This window comes from Chenopodium album, chromosome 14, assembly GCF_948465745.1.
Source record: "Chenopodium album chromosome 14, dcCheAlbu1.1, whole genome shotgun sequence".
NCBI lineage: Eukaryota > Viridiplantae > Streptophyta > Magnoliopsida > Caryophyllales > Amaranthaceae > Chenopodium > Chenopodium album.
The window spans coordinates 2594645-2615971 of record NC_137847.1 but is presented as its reverse complement, the minus strand read 5'-3'; the positions used below and the strand labels follow the sequence as shown (position 1 = coordinate 2615971).

At 34.6% G+C, this 21327-nt stretch overlaps 2 protein-coding genes and 1 pseudogene across 7 annotated transcripts; 1 reads left to right on the top strand and 2 right to left on the bottom strand.

Annotated features, from left to right (window-relative positions):
• The first annotated feature begins 957 nt into the window (after nucleotides 1–957).
• On the top strand, nucleotides 958–15141 carry LOC145579836 (protein argonaute PNH1-like). Of its 6 annotated transcripts, XM_081637116.1 has the most exons (25): nucleotides 958–1249; nucleotides 1850–2016; nucleotides 6970–7033; nucleotides 8819–9177; nucleotides 9275–9483; nucleotides 9568–9714; nucleotides 9818–9951; nucleotides 10062–10171; nucleotides 10647–10753; nucleotides 10841–10979; nucleotides 11069–11185; nucleotides 11372–11479; nucleotides 11575–11646; nucleotides 11732–11854; nucleotides 12183–12342; nucleotides 12560–12681; nucleotides 12759–12896; nucleotides 12974–13116; nucleotides 13721–13783; nucleotides 13958–14021; nucleotides 14101–14236; nucleotides 14324–14397; nucleotides 14488–14582; nucleotides 14673–14704; nucleotides 14845–15141. In XM_081637116.1, the coding sequence occupies exons 4-25, from the start codon at nucleotides 8821–8823 to the stop codon at nucleotides 15015–15017; spliced, it is 2823 nt and encodes a 940-aa protein (XP_081493242.1). In that variant the 5' UTR covers nucleotides 958–1249; nucleotides 1850–2016; nucleotides 6970–7033; nucleotides 8819–8820; the 3' UTR covers nucleotides 15018–15141. The 6 variants fall into 6 exon arrangements, with proteins under 6 accessions (XP_081493242.1, XP_081493241.1, XP_081493245.1 ...); XM_081637115.1 differs by lacking the exon at nucleotides 6970–7033 and having other exon boundaries at nucleotides 959–1249; XM_081637119.1 differs by lacking the exons at nucleotides 958–1249; nucleotides 1850–2016; nucleotides 6970–7033 and adding an exon at nucleotides 7663–7680.
• An 851-nt stretch (nucleotides 15142–15992) lies between these two features.
• Nucleotides 15993–17084, bottom strand: LOC145578544 (steroid 5-alpha-reductase DET2-like). Its single transcript, XM_081635847.1, has one exon. The coding sequence runs from the start codon at nucleotides 16927–16929 to the stop codon at nucleotides 16147–16149; it is 783 nt and encodes a 260-aa protein (XP_081491973.1). The 5' UTR covers nucleotides 16930–17084; the 3' UTR covers nucleotides 15993–16146.
• A 2298-nt stretch (nucleotides 17085–19382) lies between these two features.
• LOC145578543 (protein SLENDER RICE1-LIKE 1 pseudogene) lies at nucleotides 19383–20975 on the bottom strand (annotated as a pseudogene).
• Nucleotides 20976–21327: the final 352 nt, after the last annotated feature.

The following is a 21327-nucleotide window of genomic DNA, read 5'->3' as shown; positions in this document are numbered from 1 at the left end:
AACAATTTCACATGAAACCTCCTCTTCTATATTAAAAAAAAAATAAATAAATAAATAAAAATAAAAAAATACAAAAACAACGTATACTCCATGTGATCAAAGAAATGCTCACAAGCGGATAAAGTAATTAGTAACATATATACATCACAAATTGCGTGTAGCATACTTAGTTGGGACCGGGTCCTAAAATTTAGAATTGGAATTGAAACCACTTCAACCGATCCTAAAATTTAAGAATTGGTATTAGAACAACCAGGACTGGTTCCACCCATTTATGTACATAATTGTTAAAATTTAATACAAATTATAATATTTATTTTGGTCCATTTTCATTTTTAGAGTTTAATACTTAGGGCCTGTTCTCTTCAGCTAAATTTCAGTTCAGCTTCAATCAGTTTAGTTTAGTTCAGTTCCTAATTTCCTTCTCTCATAAACAATTCAGTTCAGTTCAGCTCCAATCAGTTTAGTTTAGTTCAGTTCAGCTCAATTCAATAAATCAAAACAGACCCTTATATTTATATATGTATTAAACTATTTTATTTATGTTAGTTATTAATAATATATATATATTTTTTATTTTATTAACTAGATACATTTTACAAATTTTTGTTTCTTTAAAATATATTTATTACATAGTTTAATATATACAGGTAACCGGATACCTAATCGGTTTCGGTTCAAAAAAATTGAGAACTGAAATTGAAATTGGTTACAACTAGTTCCTTAATTTATTACCCAAAATTCGGCTTTGATTTCGATTCGGACCACCGATTCCTAATCAGTATCAATTCTAATTCCGGATATTAGAAATTTTTACTCACCTTTAACTAATACCTAGTTTGATTGTAAAACTGTTTCACATGAAACATCCTCTTCTTGTCTTCTATATTTAAAAATTTGAAAAAAAATAATGTAACCTCCATGATAGTGGTATAAAAAGAAATAAAGAAAGGTATCACTATTTCCAACTTCACTTGCTTCCATTTTATCCCCATAAAATTCCCTTTCACTTGGTTTCAGTGTTAGTGCTCTCTGCTACTCACTTCACTTCAATTCTCCCCACCCTAACTTCTCTAGCTTACCTCAATTCATTCTTCCTCCATTCTTCCTTTTATCCTTCGTTTCGTTTTCTCAATCTATTCCTTTCTTTTTCTCTCTCCTATTTTCCCATCTTCCTCCATTTATTTTCCCTTCACTGTTTGATTTCTCCATCACCTGTAATTATTTGCTTCTTCTCCAAGTTTCTACGGTTAGTTTTTTGTACTTGGTATATATTTTTTGTAATTTTAATTTCTTTATTTAATAATACAGTTTTCAACTATTGAAAAACGCAACAATTTTTATTTCTGCAAAATTTAATCCATGTATATCCGCTTTTTTTTTTTTTTTTTTTCAGATTTTCAACTGTTTGATTTTCAATTTTTCTGCAAAAACTAATCAATAATAAGCTATTAATTCAACGGTTTTTGAACTAAATTTAAATTACTGCATGTATTTTTCGTTTAAAACAATTGTTCATATTCGATTACTGGAAATATTAATTACGGAGTATTGGATTTAAAAAAGATGATGAATAAATAAAAAAGACGTCGCAATCAAAAAAACAATGTCAACTCTGATTTCTGCAAGATCTCTAATCAGTAATGGCTGCATAATAAAACTGCAGCTGCTGCTACAAGTCTAATACTACCATATTTCTTAGATTTGCGCTACTTGATACATTTTCTCTCTCCTACTTTTTATCGCATTTAATTTTCTTCCATTAACAAATTAAATCTCTGGAAATGATACGACTATTTCGACTCGAACTTGGTCGTCTAAGTAGTTGCAGTTTTTGATGTTGTTTCAGAGATTGGAGTAGAATTTTTATCAAGTATCATCAAAAGAGGAGAAGACTAAACGACGTAGTTTCCTACAGTCTAGCTACTTGTGATATTAATGCTAAACGGCTCTGCTGCTGTTGTTGCTGTTGCTTAAGTTTATAAAGTTGAGGAAACGTTAAATCATAGCTAAAAGGTTTGTTTATTAATATCTTGTTCTCTTTTTATTACGGAGTAATATCTCGATTGATGATTGTTTTTGTGCACGCGCGTTCACCATCTAAATGATCGTACGTGTTTAGGGGTGTTTTAGTCATATTAGTACCATCTAAATGATCGTACGTGTTTAAGTTTATGTTACTCCGTAGTCATTTACGGAGTTATTTTGGTGTTGTAGTGGTTACTCTGTTATTCATGGTCATTTATGGGGGTGATGAGAGTGAGGGATAGCTCAAGTGAGTAGAGCTGTCTTTTCGATTTTAGGTGATCTTGGGATCAATTTTTATCTCCCGTCTTTGTGGCCTTGTGGCTCTCTAAACATCAAAAAAGAAAAAAAAAACATTTATGGAGTAGATTTTAATAATACTTCGTAAGAGGAATTTAAAGGATGTACATTTTTGAGGTAATACTCTCTCCTTAAGTATTTGTTTACAATTCCTCAAAAAAAAAAAAAAAGTACGGAGTATTTGTTTACATGCTTTAGAAAAAGTGAATAAATTATGGAGTAATAGAATAGTAAAATTTTAGTTGGTTAAACATACCACACGTCCACATCATAACAAAATGGTGGGATTTTGTTGATTAAAAATAAATTAAGTACAATAGTTAAAGAGTAAATGTGAATGAGATTTTTATTTAGGTGCAAAATTTTTGGGTAAAATGAGACTTTTAGTTGGGGACAAAGGAAGTATTATATGATAATGTAATAAAATTTGGATAAGTATTTAAAATATTACGTAAAGTGGTATTAATTTAGAAAAACATCATAAAATCACGCGTCGATTGGTGTAATTAATGTTAATTTTTAATTTAATCCTTCTACTTTTAGCTGGTTTATCCAACGTCTCCGGACGTTCATTGGCTTTTGCCAAGTTACAAATATAGTCAGACAAAAGTGGTACACTAGTTCACCCTTAGAGACTGGGTAACAACTAATGACAGTCCTGTTTTTACTGCTACTGCTACTACTACTACTACCTTAGATTATGTAATTTCATTTTCAAATCTGTAGCTATTTGGTATTTTCTGAAACTTAATTCTATAATTTTGTTTGTTGGGGATTTGACCTTTTTAGATGGGTAATAAAATTCAAACTCTACCATATCTTTTGTAGCAGAAGAACTAGGAAGGCGTGTGTGAGGATATTCTTTTGTTTTGGCATTTATTGAGCTTATTATATAAACGTGAGAGTGAATAAGAGGGGGCAGTTATTTATTTAGAGAGAGAAGTTGAAATGTTTGTGTGTAAACACATGTGTGGAGTGACCTTTTTTGCGTGTTCTTGTGGGTTTGACTATTATTAGTAGCTTATGCTACGGTTTATTTAACATGCCCAAGGTAAAAAGTTTGTAAAAATTAAAAATAAATAATTGGGTTATAGGGTCTATAAGGGTTGAATAAAAATAAATACTTGTTCCTACTTTGTACAAGTATTTTTATTTACTAATCGGACCCATTTTTTTTTTTTTTTTTTGAGAGGTTAATCAGTGATATGGAGCAAACAAAACTACAAAAGGGAACAACAGAAGTAATATTAATTTGTTTTTAAAGTCACTCCCTCCGTCTCCTTAAGTTTTATGACTATTACCGTATTATTTGTCTGTTTCTCTTTGACTACTTTGTTATCATGTTATGAGTAACAGTCATGATCACATACCATATTTTTGCGCCTTTGCGGCCTTGCGGGTGATGTGGGTGGGTGGTATGCAACTAGTGCAGTCTAGTATTTTGTTCGCGGCAAGCTTGAAATCCTAAATGGTTTAGTTGTGAAACGATGATGCGAGTGAGATTTAAAATTATACCATAAGTGATACCTTAGCTTGAGCCCTTTTTCCATCACTTCTATGTGGCTCTTTATATACCTAAAAGAAAATATGGGCCATTTTTTTCATGTGAGTAGCCAAAAAGTAGGAGAGAAACACTGCATTTATATCAAATGACAAACAAACCTATGTGAAGTATGGGGAAGATCCTGAAGTAGAATTTTGTCAAGGATAGTGGTGTCATATACAGTATAACATACCAAAAAATAAAAATAAAAATGGTAGAACTAAAAAATAAAATTGCCCAGTACTGTTTTTTTTTTATTTTTTTTATTTTTAATTTTACTTTTTATATTTAAATATAGAGGGGGAAGGGTTGAAAACTTAAAATTATCTTTTTCTGCATGCTTTGCTGCAAAGTGATTATTGCTTGTCTCACATCATACATGTAGTGGAAGAACCAAGGGTTAGAGTTATGAGCCGTCCTGTACATTACTATAACTTTACTTTATGTAGCTAAAATTTAATGTGATATCTTAAATCTTCCTCAGTTACTTGATATAGGGTAACCCGTTTGTTGGAGACTTGAAATTAATACTTTGTTTGGTTGTAGTAAATTCCAAGTCATGTCTCCATATTTAAGTCTGGCTCATTATTATCATTAAAAAATTCTAAAGCAGAGAAGTCATTTGATCTTTGTATATTCAATGTCAGCATGTCATCAAACATCATATTTGGGTAAAGGACTACAGGGTACCACTCCTTATGATCAAAGCTTGTTTAACCATTGTGGCTTAACTAAGGAAGTTACTACTCTTTCAAATACTCCGTAGTAGATTTTGCCTAATATTTTGGCTGTAAATAAAAAAATCCGAGTACTTGATATGTCTAAGCTCATGCCAAGATTCAAGACGTATTGGTTAGGTGAAAAGTGGAAGTTTATCTTTGTAGAATAATAAGTACTTATGGCAAGACGTACTTATCATATCTAAACTCATGTCAAGACGTAATTGCTTTTTGTTTTTACAAGGATTCAAGTTCTAATGGTTGTAGCCTTGAGGGACTAAAGATTGTAGTCTTGTACTCCTTGAACTGCTAATTGAAGTTTCGAGTTTAGCTTGAGTTGTGGCGAAGTTGAGAATAATGGTGCTAGTTCCAATTGAGTGAGTCTACAAAGTACCTGTAACTAATCAGATTAGTTTGTAACTGGTTTAAGCTATTTTATCTCTAAGTACCAAGACCTGGCTTTAAAAGATGGTGTTCAGAACTGCACTTAAACCCAAGGTTATCATGCTTCGGGACATTTTCTTTATCCAAGGGATTTACCTAAGAATATTGCTAATTCTCCCTAATTGGCAACTTCACTTCACATGTCAATCTAACTGGGAAGGGAGGCTCGCTTAAGCTTTATTACATGGATATTTGGGGTCATCATAATATATTTGTTTGATCTAGACTCATCTAGTGGTTGGCATTATGCACTCTAGTCTAATTTGGACTTTTGGAGGTGTAATATGGGAGTTAGAATCTTGAGTTTCTCAAGGCTAAGATGAACAAAGACTTAGGAAACGAGGTGATACTCCATATAGCTACTTATTCTGACATACCATTTCTTGGGTACGGGAGCCAGAGAGTATGTGTACCTACCACGGTGATCAAGATGATAAACTGTTAACACTTGACAGTGATTGGAGATTAAGACGATATACAAACATAAAGTTACAAATGGCTAAGACGATATACAAACATAAAGTTTCTCCATCATATTGCTATGTAGTATACCATTAGTTTCTTTGTCCCTTTACAATTTTGTTGGATATGTTAATTCAATAATTGTTGTTGAAGGAAGTTTTTATCATCTGTTTTGTGGAAGATAGTACTATTATTGTTGGGCTTGCTAGTTTTGTTTTGTTTCCGAAGAGGACGTTACTGGCCCAGTTATATATATGTTGGTCGATCCTTATACAAAAAAGTACCAACTCATTGTTGTGAACTTAGACTACACGAGGCTCATAGAACTGATAAAGGGAGAGGAAGGGAGAGAGGGACAGTACAATCCAAGACAGTGGGAGAGAGGGATGAGAGAGACAGCACCAACAGCCCAAATAGAAAATTGGTCTTTGGACTTTTGTTTGTAGTTGCAGAACTGGGCTTCAGGCTTAAGACACCAATGACAAAATTTTATGTTGTTTGAAATCCGGGTTTGTCTGTTTTATTAAGTGTAGGTCCACTTTAGTGGTTTAGCCCGATCCGATCGAGTATATTGTACTTCCTCCGTTTTTTTTTTTTTAATTTTTTTTTATTTGCATCACTTGACAATGCACAAAGTTTTAGGAGAGTAATAAAATATTGTGAGTGGATGAATAAATTATTATGGTAAAAGTAAGATGGTGACCATGAAAGAGAAAGTATGTGAGAGAAGATAGATATTTTTATTATTTAAGTGGGGACCAAGAGAGAGGAATGATAAAATAATTTGAGTGAGGTTTAAAGTAAAAGAGATTGATAAAATATAGTATAAAGTTATTAAATATAGAAGTGATGCATTTAAAAAAAAACACCCATAAAAGGAAAGTGATGCAAATAAAAAAAAAACGGAGGTAGTATTAGAGTATAGATTTAAAGGTGCCCGACTTCAATAGGAGGTACTCCGTAGCTGATTGTGACTTTTGATTATCTATTGCTAAACTAAAGTTAATATGAAGTAATTGGTAGGATGTTCCTGAAAGTTTAAGCTTTTTTTTCAAAAAAAAAAACAAATTTGGTGATGTTTTCCAGTACTATGTATTAGTTTGTCAATTTTCATGATTGCTGAGACTGAATTTGTGTACCAGGTACTCCATTTGAATATGTATTTTTGTATTAATGTATTTGCTGTAAGCCTCTCACTGACTCCTACACATAAATCATGTGAAAGGACAATGAGTTCAAAACATAATTTCATCCTACAGTAGTTACTGTTTACACTAGTATTTTTGTACAAAAAAAAATTGTTCAAAATATCAAATGGAAGGGTGTTGGCGACAGACCACAGTAATATAATGATTTGTCCTAGGTTAAATCTCATCACAATTTCATTCTATTGAAACATAATCCTTTTATTTATTTATTTATTATTTATTTTTTTTTTTTTTTGAAATTGAAACATTATCCTTGCTCATGTGATAGGTAAATTTCATGACTAAGGAGTAAGGACGTAAGGTCCCAATTATTACAAACGACTTGACATAAGGTTTTTTCTTCTTCTTTTGTTCCCACGTAGTAGTATAGTACTCCATAACAAATTAACAGCCATTTTTTTTTTTTTTAAAATTTCTGGTGTTAATAATAGTGAAATTCATTTCAATATTCAGGGAGTAATTTGTACTCGGTAATTGACAAAATTTTCAAATATTTGTAAGTGGAATAGGGAAATCATTTCTCTCCTGTCTTATGTGAAAAAAATTTCCCCACTTTACTTGATGGTCACAAACCTCAACCAAAGAATTTCCTGCAAACGAAAAGGAAAGCAAGAAAATAGCAAACAAAGTTAAAAAAAAAATATACAGAGAAGAGTCAGCTCATTAAGCAAAAATAAAGCTTTAATTTAGTACACAGTGCCTGACAATGCTACAGTTATGATAACAAAAGCCAAAGGAAGAGAGCAGAAGCAGTAGCATCAGCTGAGGAATTGCAGATGCATTGTGTCTGGTTACTACTCAACAAAATTACACCACTACTACCTATTGTTATTGTGGACCAAATTTATTACTTTCTCTCTCCTCAGTTATCTAAATCTCTATACAACAGACACTACCCTTTTGCCCACTGATATTCCCCTATTTGCTGTATTGTCTCCTTCCGTTTTGTCACTGTTAAACAGATATTAAATTTAAGTCGGTAAATTTTTATCCTATACTCGGGTGCAATTTCATGTGTTCTTGTGTTATCTTGCCCGGATTCTTAATTCGGGTGTAGAATGGACAACCTTTGAATAATCCAAGGAAGTCTCTCCACTTCCCATACCATAGGGGACCACTAAGCCATTTGGGGTTTTGAAACCATATGATTAAATAATTACTAAATGAAATTCATTTTGGTAAATCCCCATGGAAAGAAAAGTAAATTCTTCTCCCCACTTTTTTGACCATGGAAAATGGTGTTTTTGCACGGGAAATTCTCTCTCGTGTCCAGTTATTCCCATACATGCACTTTGTGTCACTTCTTTCGAATTATGGGTTGGGGGTAAGTTTTTGAGTAACTAATTAAATAGTAAATTGCATATTATATAGTTTTTGTGAAGTTGGGATTGACGTAGAATAACGTTTAAGAATGTTCAGAACATAATTAATAATATAGTGATATAAAAAATGTAGTCTATGTTCTGGGTTTATTTGTCTTCTTTCTACCAAACAAATCTATGCTATACTTTCTTATTCCGGGTCTAGTGAGAAGAAGAAGCTGGTTAGATTTGAGAAGGAAACCTGTTCTTGTTTACTGAGCAATTCTAGTTAAAAATTTCTACTTTTCTGTCAGAAATCAGGTGAATAGTGGTATAATTTCAATTACTATATTTTATATTTTCTCAAATAGGTTAGCAATTGATATTCAGTTGAAGTTGTCATATTGCTACCTCTGTTTCGATTTGGTTGTCATGTTACTAATTCGGACTTAAATGTTTTGCACAAAGGGTTATTTTGCATGATTTAAAGGTTTACATGTTGCCTGGTTTTTGTTCATGTTAAAAAATTTGAACTCAACTCAGAAACTGTTCAATTTTCGTGTTCTCCTGTTCTTTTGGCATTATTTTAATGGTGTAAAGTCAGTATACTAATTGCCCTAGTTGCTTTTTCCCTTTGAAACTGAAGCCATATTAATTTTGGTAAAGGAAGTAATTTACTGTGCCATTTACTCAACTCTATCTTTCTACCTGTAAAATTGTCTATTGCATTACTTCAAAACTAGTACTTAGAAGTGTTAGAAGACACAATTTCTAAACTTGTACTTTCTTCTGGGAAACAAAATACTTATGTTACAGAGATGCCGAATCGACATATAAGAGACCCGGAGCAGAAGCATATGATCCCCAAGAAACCTGTGGGAAGCAGCTTAGTGATTTCGTTGCCATCTAACAAGTCTTCCCAGAGTGCTAAAGAGAGATTGGAAGATGCTCCGAAAAATGCTAAGCGAAGGAGAGGAAGAAGAAAGACAAAAGGTGCCATTGTGGAAGATTTACCCGCTGACGGGAAACTTCAGTTGCATGCTGACCCTCCCACATCAAACAAGAGCATTGTGTTCCAACGAAGGCCGGGTTTCGGTCAGTTGGGCACTAAGTGTGTTGTTAAGGCGAATTATTTTCTTGCTGAGTTATCGAGGTCGGATTTATGTCAATATAATGTAAGTTTCTAATATCCAGATTAGGGCTGTGCTTTTTAGATGGATAGTATTCCTAGTAATGAAGGAAAGTGATTAATATTCTCTGTCAATTTTCCAGGTTACTATAACTCCTGAAGTAAAATCAAGTAAATTGAATAAAGCTGTCATGGCTGAGCTTGTGAAACTTCACAGAGAAACTAACTTGGGTGCAAAGCTTCCTGTTTATGATGGTAAGAAGAATCTTTACACTGCCGGATTACTGCCTTTTACGACGAAAGAGTTCAAGGTTACATTGCTTGAAGAGAGTGAAGGGTTTGAATCAACAAGGTATGCTGATTCTTTACCTCCTGTTTTATTTGTCATGGTTGATTACTTGTGGAAGTGCTGCTAATTTGTTACTCTTTGCTTTAGGAAAAATGAATTCGAGGTTAAAATCCAGTTTGTTGGTTTTGCTCGAATGCATGAACTACACGAGCTTCTTGCAGGTAAACAGGTTAAAGCACCTCAAGAAGCTCTCACAGTAATTGATACTGTCTTGAGGGAAATGGCCGCAAAAAGGTGTGTGCTTTCTGAAGTTCAATTATTCTGATCTAACACAAATGCACTGCTACTTTGTAATGACTAATTTTTATTTTGGCCTATAAAATTGGGAAACATGAAGGTATTTACCATTTGGAAGATTATTCTATTCTCCTGATATTCAAAAGCCTCATCAACTTGGTGGTGGTTTACACTCTTGGCGTGGCTTCTATCAGAGTGTAAGAGCCACGCAGATGGGGTTGGCCCTGAATATTGGTGGGTGCATCTCTTATTTTGCATCGCTATTTTTTTTTTTTTTTTTCCCCACGAGTTATCAGCTTTATCTTTTTGGAGTCCATTGTCACACCACTATTTTGATTTTTCAGATATGTCAGCAAGTGCATTCATTGAAGCACTCCCAGTAGTTGAGTTTGTAGCTCAAATATTGGGGAAGGATGTACGTTCACGACCATTGTCTGATGCAGATTCTGTTAAGGTATAGCGTTGACGTCTTATAAATTGTTCCAAATTTGAGCAGGACCTCTACGGCCAGTGATTTAATGAGTTCCCTACTAATATTTTCAGCATAAAGCACCTGTTTAATAGAAGGAAAAACATTTGCTTATCAATCAGATTAGCTTGTATGTATAATTATTGCAACAAGCTTTCTTGATCAGACATGATATTAGATGCAAAAAGAAAAAAGTTATGCTGTGTATTTCAAGGTACAATAAAACTATGCCGATCCCAGACATGCATTTAAGACTACTATATTATGATCCCGGAGTCATAAAAAATATAACTGCAATGGATTAACAGTTGCTTGAGGATTCTAGTCAACAAATTACAATGTAGATATGCATGAAAGGAGGCTCTAATTGGTTTAGGATATCAACATAACATATTAATTGAAATTGAAGTTATAATTTGGTTTATATGTGATGCTAACTTTCATGCATGCATATGTGCAGGTTAAGAAAGCACTAAGAGGCATCAAAGTGGAGGTTACTCACAGAGGAAATGTACGGAGGAAATATAGAGTATCAGGATTGTCAGCACAGCCTACCAGAGAGCTAATGTATAGCCATAGTTCTTGTATCTTCATTATTGTTTCCTTAGCACTTTGTTCCTAGTTGATTATATCTTTTTACCCTTTTCCTGGCAGCTTCCCTGTTGATGAGCAAATGAATATGAAGTCAGTGATTGAGTACTTCCAGGAGGTGTATGGATTTACCATTCAATATGCTCACCTCCCTTGCCTTCAAGTAGGAAATCAAAAGAAAGTAAATTATTTGCCGATGGAGGTACGTCATAGCTTTAGTTAAGAACATGTTGCTTTCAGCAGCTATGTGAGTGAGTTACTGATTCTATGTTTCTTTATGTTTCATAATAGGCATGCAAAATAGTTGGAGGACAGAGATATACAAGAAGATTGAATGAAAAACAGATAACATCTCTACTCAAAGTTACATGTAGACGACCAAGTGACCAGGAAACAGATATTTTGCAGGTCCTCAATGTAGCTCCTTTTTGTTATGATTCATACGGCATTAACAACTGAAAATTATTTGCGTATTTTTTCGTTGTACAATTATCTCCCAAAAAATTACTCTTCGATGATGATGATGCATACGGAGCTGAATGACATGTATAGATTATGTTGATTACATAGTGATTTTATTGCTTTTTACTGCAGACTGTTCACCAGAATGGCTACAACCAAGATCCCCATGCACAAGAGTTCGGCATAAAGATAGATGACAAACTTGCTACGGTTGAGGCTCGTGTTCTTCCTGCTCCATGGGTTTGTATTCCATGCCATCCTTTTTTTTACTCTCTTCCATGCAATTTGACAAATTTAAACTGAATGCGCATTGGAACCATTTTTGTTGTTAATAGCTGAAGTACCATGATACTGGAAAAGAGAAACAACACTTGCCCCAGCTTGGTCAGTGGAATATGCTAAACAAGGTAAGTGGTCTCTATTGTTTGAAATTTCATCTATATGGATTAGAAGTGTTTGTTAAGAGCAAGGCTGTTTGATTTGATGATATAGAAAGTGATTAATGGGAGCACTGTAAGTAACTGGGCTTGCATCAACTTCTCGAGAAGTGTACAAGAGACTGCTGCTCGTGGGTTTTGTCGTCAGCTGGTGCAGATGTGTCAAGTCTCTGGAATGGTAATGCTTCAATTATTAATCATAAATAGACTCCATGGCTCAGTTTCAGAGTGGTTCTTATCTTTAAGTTCATATACTCCTGTTGACTGTCCTGATTAGTTTTAGAATCCGTATTTAACAAATTACCTTTCACTGTTCTGACTGTGCTAAGATTACCTATCTGAAACATAGTCAGTGCTCATGACATGGATGGAATTCTATGACTACATTCAATTCAAGTGAAAGATAAAATTAACTTCAAAGCACGAGGAAGTAGAAGCTTGATTTCTAGCCCTTGAGGTTCCTTGAATAAGTTGTTGGAACTGATATCATTCACTTCTACTTTTAGGAGTTCAACCCTGAACCTGTGATCCCTATCCATTCTGCTAGGCCAGACCAGGTGAAGAAGGCCTTGAGATATGTATGTAATGCTGCTGCAAGCAAACTTGATGGGAAGGAGCTGGAGTTGGTTATTGCCATTCTACCAGACAATAATGGCTCACTATATGGTACATAGCTGCTTTTGTTCCTTATTAGGTTCTCAGACCTTCACTTCAATATTCTGTTAGAAATAATAATTTTGCTCCTCTTTGGATATGATAATTTTTATTTTAATTTCACTATAATCTATCCCAGAGATTTAGTTCTGATGCAAATATATCTTTGACTGCAAAATGGTAGGACTCATGAAACATATCACTGACTGAAATTTTGTGTTTCTTCTAGGTGATTTGAAGCGAATATGTGAGACGGATTTGGGATTGATTTCGCAATGCTGCCTAACCAAATATGTCTTGAAAGTTTCCCGGCAATACCTAGCGAATCTGTCCTTGAAAATTAATGTAAAGGTATGCATGATATTGTATCGTATACTGCTTGAAAGCAAAGCTTTGTGTACCAAATCTTACATGAGGCTAATTTGCAGTTGGGAGGAAGAAATACAGTCCTTTTGGACGCTTTGAGTTTGAGAATTCCAATGGTTAGTGACATCCCAACAATAATTTTTGGAGCTGATGTAACTCATCCAGAAAGTGGGGAAGATACTAGCCCATCCATCGCTGCTGTAAGAAATTCATTTCTTTAATATGTAGGAAAGGTTATGTATTCATATGTTAGATCTATCTAATTGTTTTTTCTCAGGTTGTAGCATCTCAAGATTGGCCAGAAGTAACAAAGTATGCTGGTATGGTATCTGCTCAGGCACACAGACAGGAAATCATACAAGATCTGTTCAAAACCTGGCAAGATCCGCAACAAGGAACTGTCAATGGAGGCATGATCAGGTTTGCATTGTGAAATTTCTAAACTAAGATTAGTGATAACTAGCTTAAGATTGTTGGTTTACATCCAGCCAATTGAAGTGCAAACTACATCGAAGAGTAGAGATTTTGTAAATTATGCCTGGCAACTTATTATCCACTCTTAGCACTCCCTAACTACCCAAAGGAATTTCGCAGCTATAGATGAACACACTCAATTTCACTTTAAGTTGTTTATCAAATTCCAGGCACAGTGACATGGCCATGAACACTTGATACATCATTTTGAACAGAAAATATGCAAAAGTTTAGTGTAATGGACAAGTCTTACTCTAGGGTTTGTAACAGTGTCTGGTACTAGTAGCTGACTCTTGTTCACATAGTGCGTATGAAATGCAACAGTTTTTATGGTTCTTTTTTCTTCAGCTAACATGTTATGTTAGTGATGAGCATGAGATTTTCAATAATGTAAATTTCAAAACTTAGTGTTTATCTTATTATTCTAGAGGGTGGATGTAGGCATGTTTTCTGTGTCGTTGCATAGCATATAGTAGTCAATATGATATCCAGTGCTACATGCTCTTGTTAATTTTTAAATGGTGTATGTACTAATTCCATGCTGCTGCAGAGAACTTTTGCTATCGTTCAAGAGGGCCACTGGACAAAAGCCGCTGAGGATAATATTTTACAGGTAAATAACCTTTTCTCAATCTTTTTAACAGCACTAGAAATGATGACAGAAAATCTCGATTTTTTTTTTTTTTTTCAAAAAGGTGCCTTAAAATAAATAAAAATGGCTGATATCTTCTTGAAAACTATTTTAAATGTCTACCAATTCATCTAATCTGAATTATTACATGAGCAGGGATGGTGTCAGTGATGGACAGTTCTATCATGTTCTATTGTATGAACTTGATGCCATTAGAAAGGTATGCCCAAAACTTGATTATTACTTTATAAGCATCATAAATAATGCTTTTCCAGTGCATAACTTAAAGTTTCTTGTAGGCATGTGCATCACTGGAACCCGGCTATCAACCTCCAGTGACTTTTGTTGTGGTTCAAAAGCGAAATCATACAAGATTATTTCCAAACAATCACAATGACAAGAGAAGCACCGACAAGAGTGGGAACATCTTGCCCGGTAAAATCCAGTTCTTTTTAAACCGAACTAATCTGTTTGGCTCAATGCCAAATGATGTTTAGTAACAATAAAATCATGACATTTCAGGTACTGTGGTAGATACTAAAATATGTCATCCAACCGATTTCGACTTCTTTCTCTGCAGTCATGCTGGGATTCAGGTGAGATTTTAGGCGAGGTTAAGATTAAAGTTCCAGTTTTATGTATTGTCTTTAGAAATAACAATGGAACCACTCCTGATGATTTGTCAGGGCACCAGCAGACCTGCTCACTACCATGTACTCTGGGATGATAACAATTTCACAGCCGATGAGATACAATCTTTAACAAACAACCTCTGTTACACGTAAGAAGACACCCCCCCTCTTATATTCTTATAATTGAAACTTCTCTTATGCATTCTTATAAAAATTGGTATTGGTTTTTATTGCTGCAGGTATGCTCGCTGCACACGATCTGTTTCAGTTGGTAAGATGATCGTTTATCTTATTTTATGTAGTTTTATGTTACATGATACGATCATAAGATGCAAAATTTTATTATCCAAAATGCTGTTGTAGCATGGAATTTTGGGTGATGTAAACTGATGGTCTCTTTCTTTCGTACAGTCCCTCCAGCATATTATGCCCATCTAGCAGCTTACAGAGCTCGATTCTACATGGAACCTGATAGTAGTGATAGTTCAGGGGGATCACATAATTCGCGCACAAACAAAGGCCAAAGCTTCCGCCCATTGCCAGAATTGAAGGATAAGGTCAAGAATGTAATGTTTTACTGCTAAGCGTAGATTGACAGTAGATTAATCAGATGTGTATAGTTCTCATGTAATTATAGTTGTAGTGACTAGTGAATAGTGCATAACAAATTTTGATAGTTATGAGAAGCTTTTGCTAGTCCTTCAATTATGAATATCTAAGTCATATATCATAGCTTCCACCCCAAGCAAAACATTATATTGAACTCATTGGGATACAATTCGCAAATCTCCTGAACAGATGAATGAAACCGTACGAAAAGTGACGTGGAGTATAACAAATAACTGAATAAGGCCTTCGATAAGGTGTAGATGAATGCAGCTTAGCTAAAACAAACTTATGAGACGTGTTTGATGAAAGGTGGTTTGGAGAGAGATGGGTTAATTTTATATGCATGTCTCGAGTATGCTTTGAGACATTGTGCTCTTATTAGGCCGTATATTGGCGTTACAGGATTGCGTGATATTGACGTTATGGGATTGTGTGATTGGAGACACCACAGTTCACATGTTATTGTTTTACTCGTTGGATGTCTCAAAACTTTAGACTAGTGCTCAAATTATTTGTTTGAGGTGGAGTCCGTTCCTTCCGAGACTTCTTTGGTAATTTGATTAATGGTATGGATAAATGAATATAGCTTTGAGTTCATCAGATGAAAGAAGATAAATAGCTTCGTCTATTTTTTGAATTACGTATGACACTATAATATCAGTAGGATCAAGTGAAAATTTAACCCTACAAGATTATACACATCAATTTTAAGCAAATCAAGTTTTATACTTTTATTATACTACTTCATTAGTATAATATGGATAATGCATTATCAAATCCTGTGTTAAGTACGATTTAGATCTAAAATAGAAGCGATTTCACACTAATGTTTGTGTTAGTAACCATGCTTATTATCTCTTGCACCTTGATCTTGAAATCCCAAATCATTAACATAATACTAATAGCATAAATTTATTTTAACATACAATTCACACTTAAACCTCCTTAAATTCTAACACAGTAACAATAATACACGAATCATTCGCCCGATTCCTGGTGATCCCGAGATCGATTCTCATCACCCATCTTTGTAGCCCTCTAAACACAAAAAAATAAACTAATACAAGAATCATTTGCAAATAATAAATGTAATGTACTTATTTTTTAGTACAAAAAGGGAATAATAGCTTTCCTATTCTTTGGATATTCATCCTTAAACTTCTCCAAATACCACTTATGATTAGCCATTGCCCTTGGCACCAAATTACAAGAAGTATACAGGAAAAACCCGAACCCGGCCCATGATGAACTCATGATAGCCCAGCCCAACCACTCAATAATCTCACCCAAATAATTTGGGCTACTAACCAACTCAAAAAGCCCACCTCTTGGAATCTTATACCCACCACCTTGGGCCTTCAAGCCCACCAAAACTAAATCCGATTTCACATTTACCACCATACCAAAACCAAAAACCACCATTCCACCGGAAAACCGCCCCCAAAACCACTCATCCAGACCATAATCGCAGTAATCCGAGATCCTCCTAGTCTGAACATACGAATTCAGGAGATTAAACGAGAAAGCCATTAAAGAGACCGAGATCGGAAAATCGCTGGTGGTTTTCCGGCGAAGACGAAGAGGGTAAACGACGGTGCGGTGGAAGTAGTGGAGGAGGAAGACGGCGAGGAGAGAGAAAGATCGGAGGGAAGAAGAGAATTGGCCAAAAGGGTAGATTAGGAGAGAGAAAAAAATGGTGGGACTTTCCATGAGAAGCCATGAGAGCCACGAAGGGATGGTGGGGCCCCACCCTGAGCGGCGGTGACGGCCGTAAGGGGCTTGGATGAAGTGTAATGCGAGGAATGTTGGGAGGGAAATGAGGTATAGGGTTATGAGGCAGAGGTTGTAGATGGTGGCGTCTGCGGAGGAGGCCGAGGACGCCGACATAATTGATTTTATTGATACGGTGTAGGACCCTACTGAATCAGCGCCTCGAGAAAATGGAAAATTAAGTTTGATGAATGAGTTATGTTTTGAAAGCAGAGGGGAGTAAATGAGTAATGGGGTTTTGGGGTGGTCGGATGGGGAAAAATGAAGTGGAAAGGATTGAGTGGAAGTGGGATTGGGGAATTTTAGGATCTTTGTTGGTTCTGGTTTGGAGTACTAATTATGTGACCCATTTGTCCATTAGTTCATTACTAATTTACTCATTCTCATTAAATTAGAGTTATAGTGTTGTGTTATGTTTGTATCGTAAATCGTGATTGCGTATTCGAGTTTATGTTTGAAGTTAAATAGATCCTGTCAAAAAAAAAAAGTTGTTAAAGTTGATCGGTGAATCTCAACACTAATTTCATTTGTGTAATTGAACGTGTTGTGTTAATCTATTTAATTAAATGTGTCGAAAAGTCTTGATACTAACATATTTAGTTCATTTTGTATTGTTGTTTGTGTTAGTTTTTGACGGCTATATATACACAAAATTAATTAAAGTAGGAAAAAGATTGTCCAATTTTAACTACTCTCTCCGTTTCATAATGTTAGTCCCAATATACTATTTTGGGCGTTTCAAAAAGATATACCCATATTGAATATATTTCATTTATAATTTGATTTTTTTTTGGAATTAATAAGTTGCGGATTGATGAAATTACTCCAAGTAAGGAAATCTTTACCTTAAATTATGCAATTATAACTTGTGCTTTCCGAATAAAAAATTTAAAAAGTTAAATAAGGTAAACTAATTATGAATTATGTTGTACTTTAATGTTAGATTCCAAATATATTTTTTTTTTCTTATTTTATGTGATTGATTCCATATGGGACGAACATGAGAGTATACAATTTGATACTCCCTCCCTCTGTCAAACTTGTAGTTTTATCATAAATATATATAATTGAAAATTAATTAGTTACTCAATTAATGGAGGAAAATTCAATTACATACCTGTATAAGTAGTCATCTCATTCTTATATACACAATAGTTTTTTCAATATATATAGATATCTTATACTTGTATAAATTTATAGAAAAATTCAGAAATTAAATCTAATACATAAATAGTGAAAAGGTCAAATTACGCCTATAATTCTATAATGAATAAAGTATTCCATATATATTGCGAGTAATCATCTTATATTCAGATTAAAATTGTCAAGATAGTGTCATTTTTTATAGGCCCTGTTTGGGAGAAAGCTGAAAGCTGAAAGCTGAAAGCTGAAACTGATTGAGTTAGCTGATTTTGACTAGCTGATTTTATTAACTGATTTGACTAACTTATTGTATTAACTGATTATATAAAAGTGTTTGGTTAATAGCTAATAGCTTAAAGGTGTTAGAGTATATGAAATGACCAATAAGCTAATTGTGGGGTAGGTAGTTTAAATAGGATTTTAAATTAAATGAGGTTATAAGTGTCATTTCACAATAATTAATGAATAAGGTAATTGAAAAAGCTCCTAAAATGAGCTTTTTTTAAAAAGAGCTTATTTAGTGGAATAAGCTTTTTCAATAAGCTTACTACCAAACACTTGTATTAGCTTGTTTGACTAGTCAATCAGCTAAAGTTAGTCAAATAAGCTAATATACCCCCAATAAGCTTTCTTCCAAACATGACCATAATAAAAATTGATTCATAAAAAGTCATACAACATCTACAAAAATATTTATAACTAATAAATGCGGAGTACATGACAATTGAATCATATTAAACATCTCTTCAGCAAAAGTGCAAAACTACGATCGTTAGTTCGTTATTGCAAATTATACCTTCTTCATACTCTCTTTTATATTGCTATTATATTTGTGATCTCATCACGTAGTAATTTAATCGATTCCTTCCTTAAAACCCTGTATAGGACCTTGTTTATATGATTTATATAAAATGCTAGAGACGTTTTCAAAAAAAAAAAAAAAAAAAAAAAAAAACATTATCTCCATAAATTTTGGTAATTAGTGGAAAAATTTGGCAACTTTGCCTATGTGCCTTATATTGCAAGCTGGCTCTCGTAATGGTTTGCAAATACTCTGTAATATAAAGTAGTTTATTTAGAATTTAATCAAATGCTTTTCAAAATGTTAACCATCTAATGTATAGTTTCATAATATCATCCGTTACATAACTCATTGACAACTTTTGACGTTATATAAATCATAATCATGTCTTGTATTGTGTAATAAAATTTACATAGCTGTTAAACGCATATAATTTCTTTTCAAAAAACATATACTTTGTACCTAGCAAAAGTAGTAGATTATAAGTAGTGGCTATTTGTTTATTTTATACATCAATGAAATATTCTTAAACGATTTCTCATACCCTAATGAAAAACAAAAAGAAATAAGTCTAGAAATTAATTTTATTTCTTTAATTAAAAAACGAAAATGCACCAAACAATTACAAGCATATATAATTTAATGATGGTTTTAACAATTATATAAAGTCATACTATGATGACGAAGATGAAGAAGTTGATCCATCATTAGTCAAACTAATGCCATCCTTATCAGTCCTCACTTGCCAAGCAGAAGCCGCAATTAACGGGCGATTATGCCACCCTAGAGTCAAGCACCCGTCACACTCTTGTACACTATATCCTTCGCCCGAGCACAAACTTAGTAACATGTTCGCTTGTTTAAAGGCGTTACGTCCCATATGTAACGTCTTAAACCCGGCTTGGATCAATCGACCTTGCCACTTTGTTAGTGGCTCGTGTCTTTCGATCCTAGCCGACCCTTCACAACATATTATGTTACATATTTCCCTTTGCATGTATGTCTCGGCTAACGGCTTAGCGGCTTCGAGCTGACAAGCCTCTAACGAGTCAAACATTGCGGAATAATAATGTAACGCTTCCGTGAAACGTACTAGGAAGTCTGGTACGTTATGGTTAGCATCTTGTTCTACCACGGTAACAATTTTCGGGTTTAGACTTTTAATTGACTCGAGAAATTGGTTTATGTTTGTGATAAGTAGTCGATGGAGTTGTAAGATGAAATTAACGGCTATAGCTTCTTCGGGACTTGTTTGGAACATCCACGGCTTGATGTCCTCAAGCCGCGATATTGTAACAACTCGAAATGAGAACTTTACATTAATTGACCGAGCTAGTTGGGCTAGCCTCATCCCGGTTTCGTGGAAGAAATCATGACCATTCGATGTAGATGGGCTAATCGCGGTTAGCGTTAAGGATGGTGGACCGCCGGGCCTTAGAGCCAAGGCTTGGATTAGAGCCGGCCATTGCAAGCCGTGCATCAAGTTGAAGTCGATGACGTGTACATGGGCTTGGCCTTCAAAGGCCTCTAATATGGCTTGGTTAGCCGTAAAGTGAGCAAATTTAAGGTAAGGACAAGCCTCATAAAAGTGATGATAGAGTACCTCATTAGACACCGAGCCCGGCCCGGCTAGGCTCGGCTGGCATAGGCGCCGGCTCAAAGCATCAATGAAGTAGCCGGCTACCTTGCCAATCCCACAAGCCGTATTGACACGTGTCATCATCCCATTGGTCATCTCACTAATAAGCGAATTCGCCAATTGGAATTCGCCACGTTGTAGTGCATCAGCACAAGTTAACAAAGCATGGACTAACCTTATTCCAACATCCTCCTCCATGTCACACACTAGCTGACTCTCCCCACTTAGCTGCTGCTCATCAATCTGGTCCGTCCACGTGTCACCAATCACCTTCATCAACTCATTTGACACTGGATCAATATAACTAAGGCCCGGGCCAGACCCGGGCCCTAGAGTAGTAGGCAGTGACACATGTTCAGGGACGAACGTATTGACCCATGATGTAACCCGATCATAGCTGATCAACTCGTCCGTATCGGATACCGGATGTGATACACCAGAGAGGTCATAGGACCTCATGACATTACTATTATTAGAAATAATGGGATTAGTTGAATGGAAGATATATAGTGTACAACCACTTATATATTATTTATAGTGAGCGGGCCGGGCTTAGTGAGAAGCTAAGAAAGAAAGAGAGAAAATAGAAATGTAGGTTATTAGGAAAGAGGGAGAATATGAAAATGAGAGGTTTGGGGATATATAGATATTATTGTGCACATAATATAGGCACTTATATAAACCTCTACTACGTGAAATGTATGTGTTAATGTGTGGTGTTACCACGTGAACTATGCACTAGTTAACGAGTCAAAAAAAGCTAGTTGAGTTTATAAAATGTTTGATTATTATTGTTTGGTTTGCAATTATTGTTAAATTATAATACTCAATAATTACTCGCATAGTTTTAAGTAATTTTTATTACTGTTAATATAAGTGTGTACACGTATACGGCCTTGTTAGTAGCGCTAATGAGGTAAAATAATAAATA

Excerpts from the sequence above, each read along its gene's own strand:
- LOC145579836 (XM_081637114.1), top strand. The coding sequence starts at position 7,890 with ATGGAAAGAAAAGTAAATTCTTCTCCCCACTTTTTTGACCATGGAAAA. Across the intron at positions 11,647-11,731 it reads AGTGGAATATGCTAAACAAG|AAAGTGATTAATGGGAGCAC; the intron begins GTAAGTGGTCTC and ends TTGATGATATAG. Across the intron at positions 13,784-13,957 it reads CTGAGGATAATATTTTACAG|GGATGGTGTCAGTGATGGAC; the intron begins GTAAATAACCTT and ends TTACATGAGCAG.
- LOC145578544 (XM_081635847.1), bottom strand. The coding sequence starts at position 16,929 with ATGTCGGCGTCCTCGGCCTCCTCCGCAGACGCCACCATCTACAACCTC.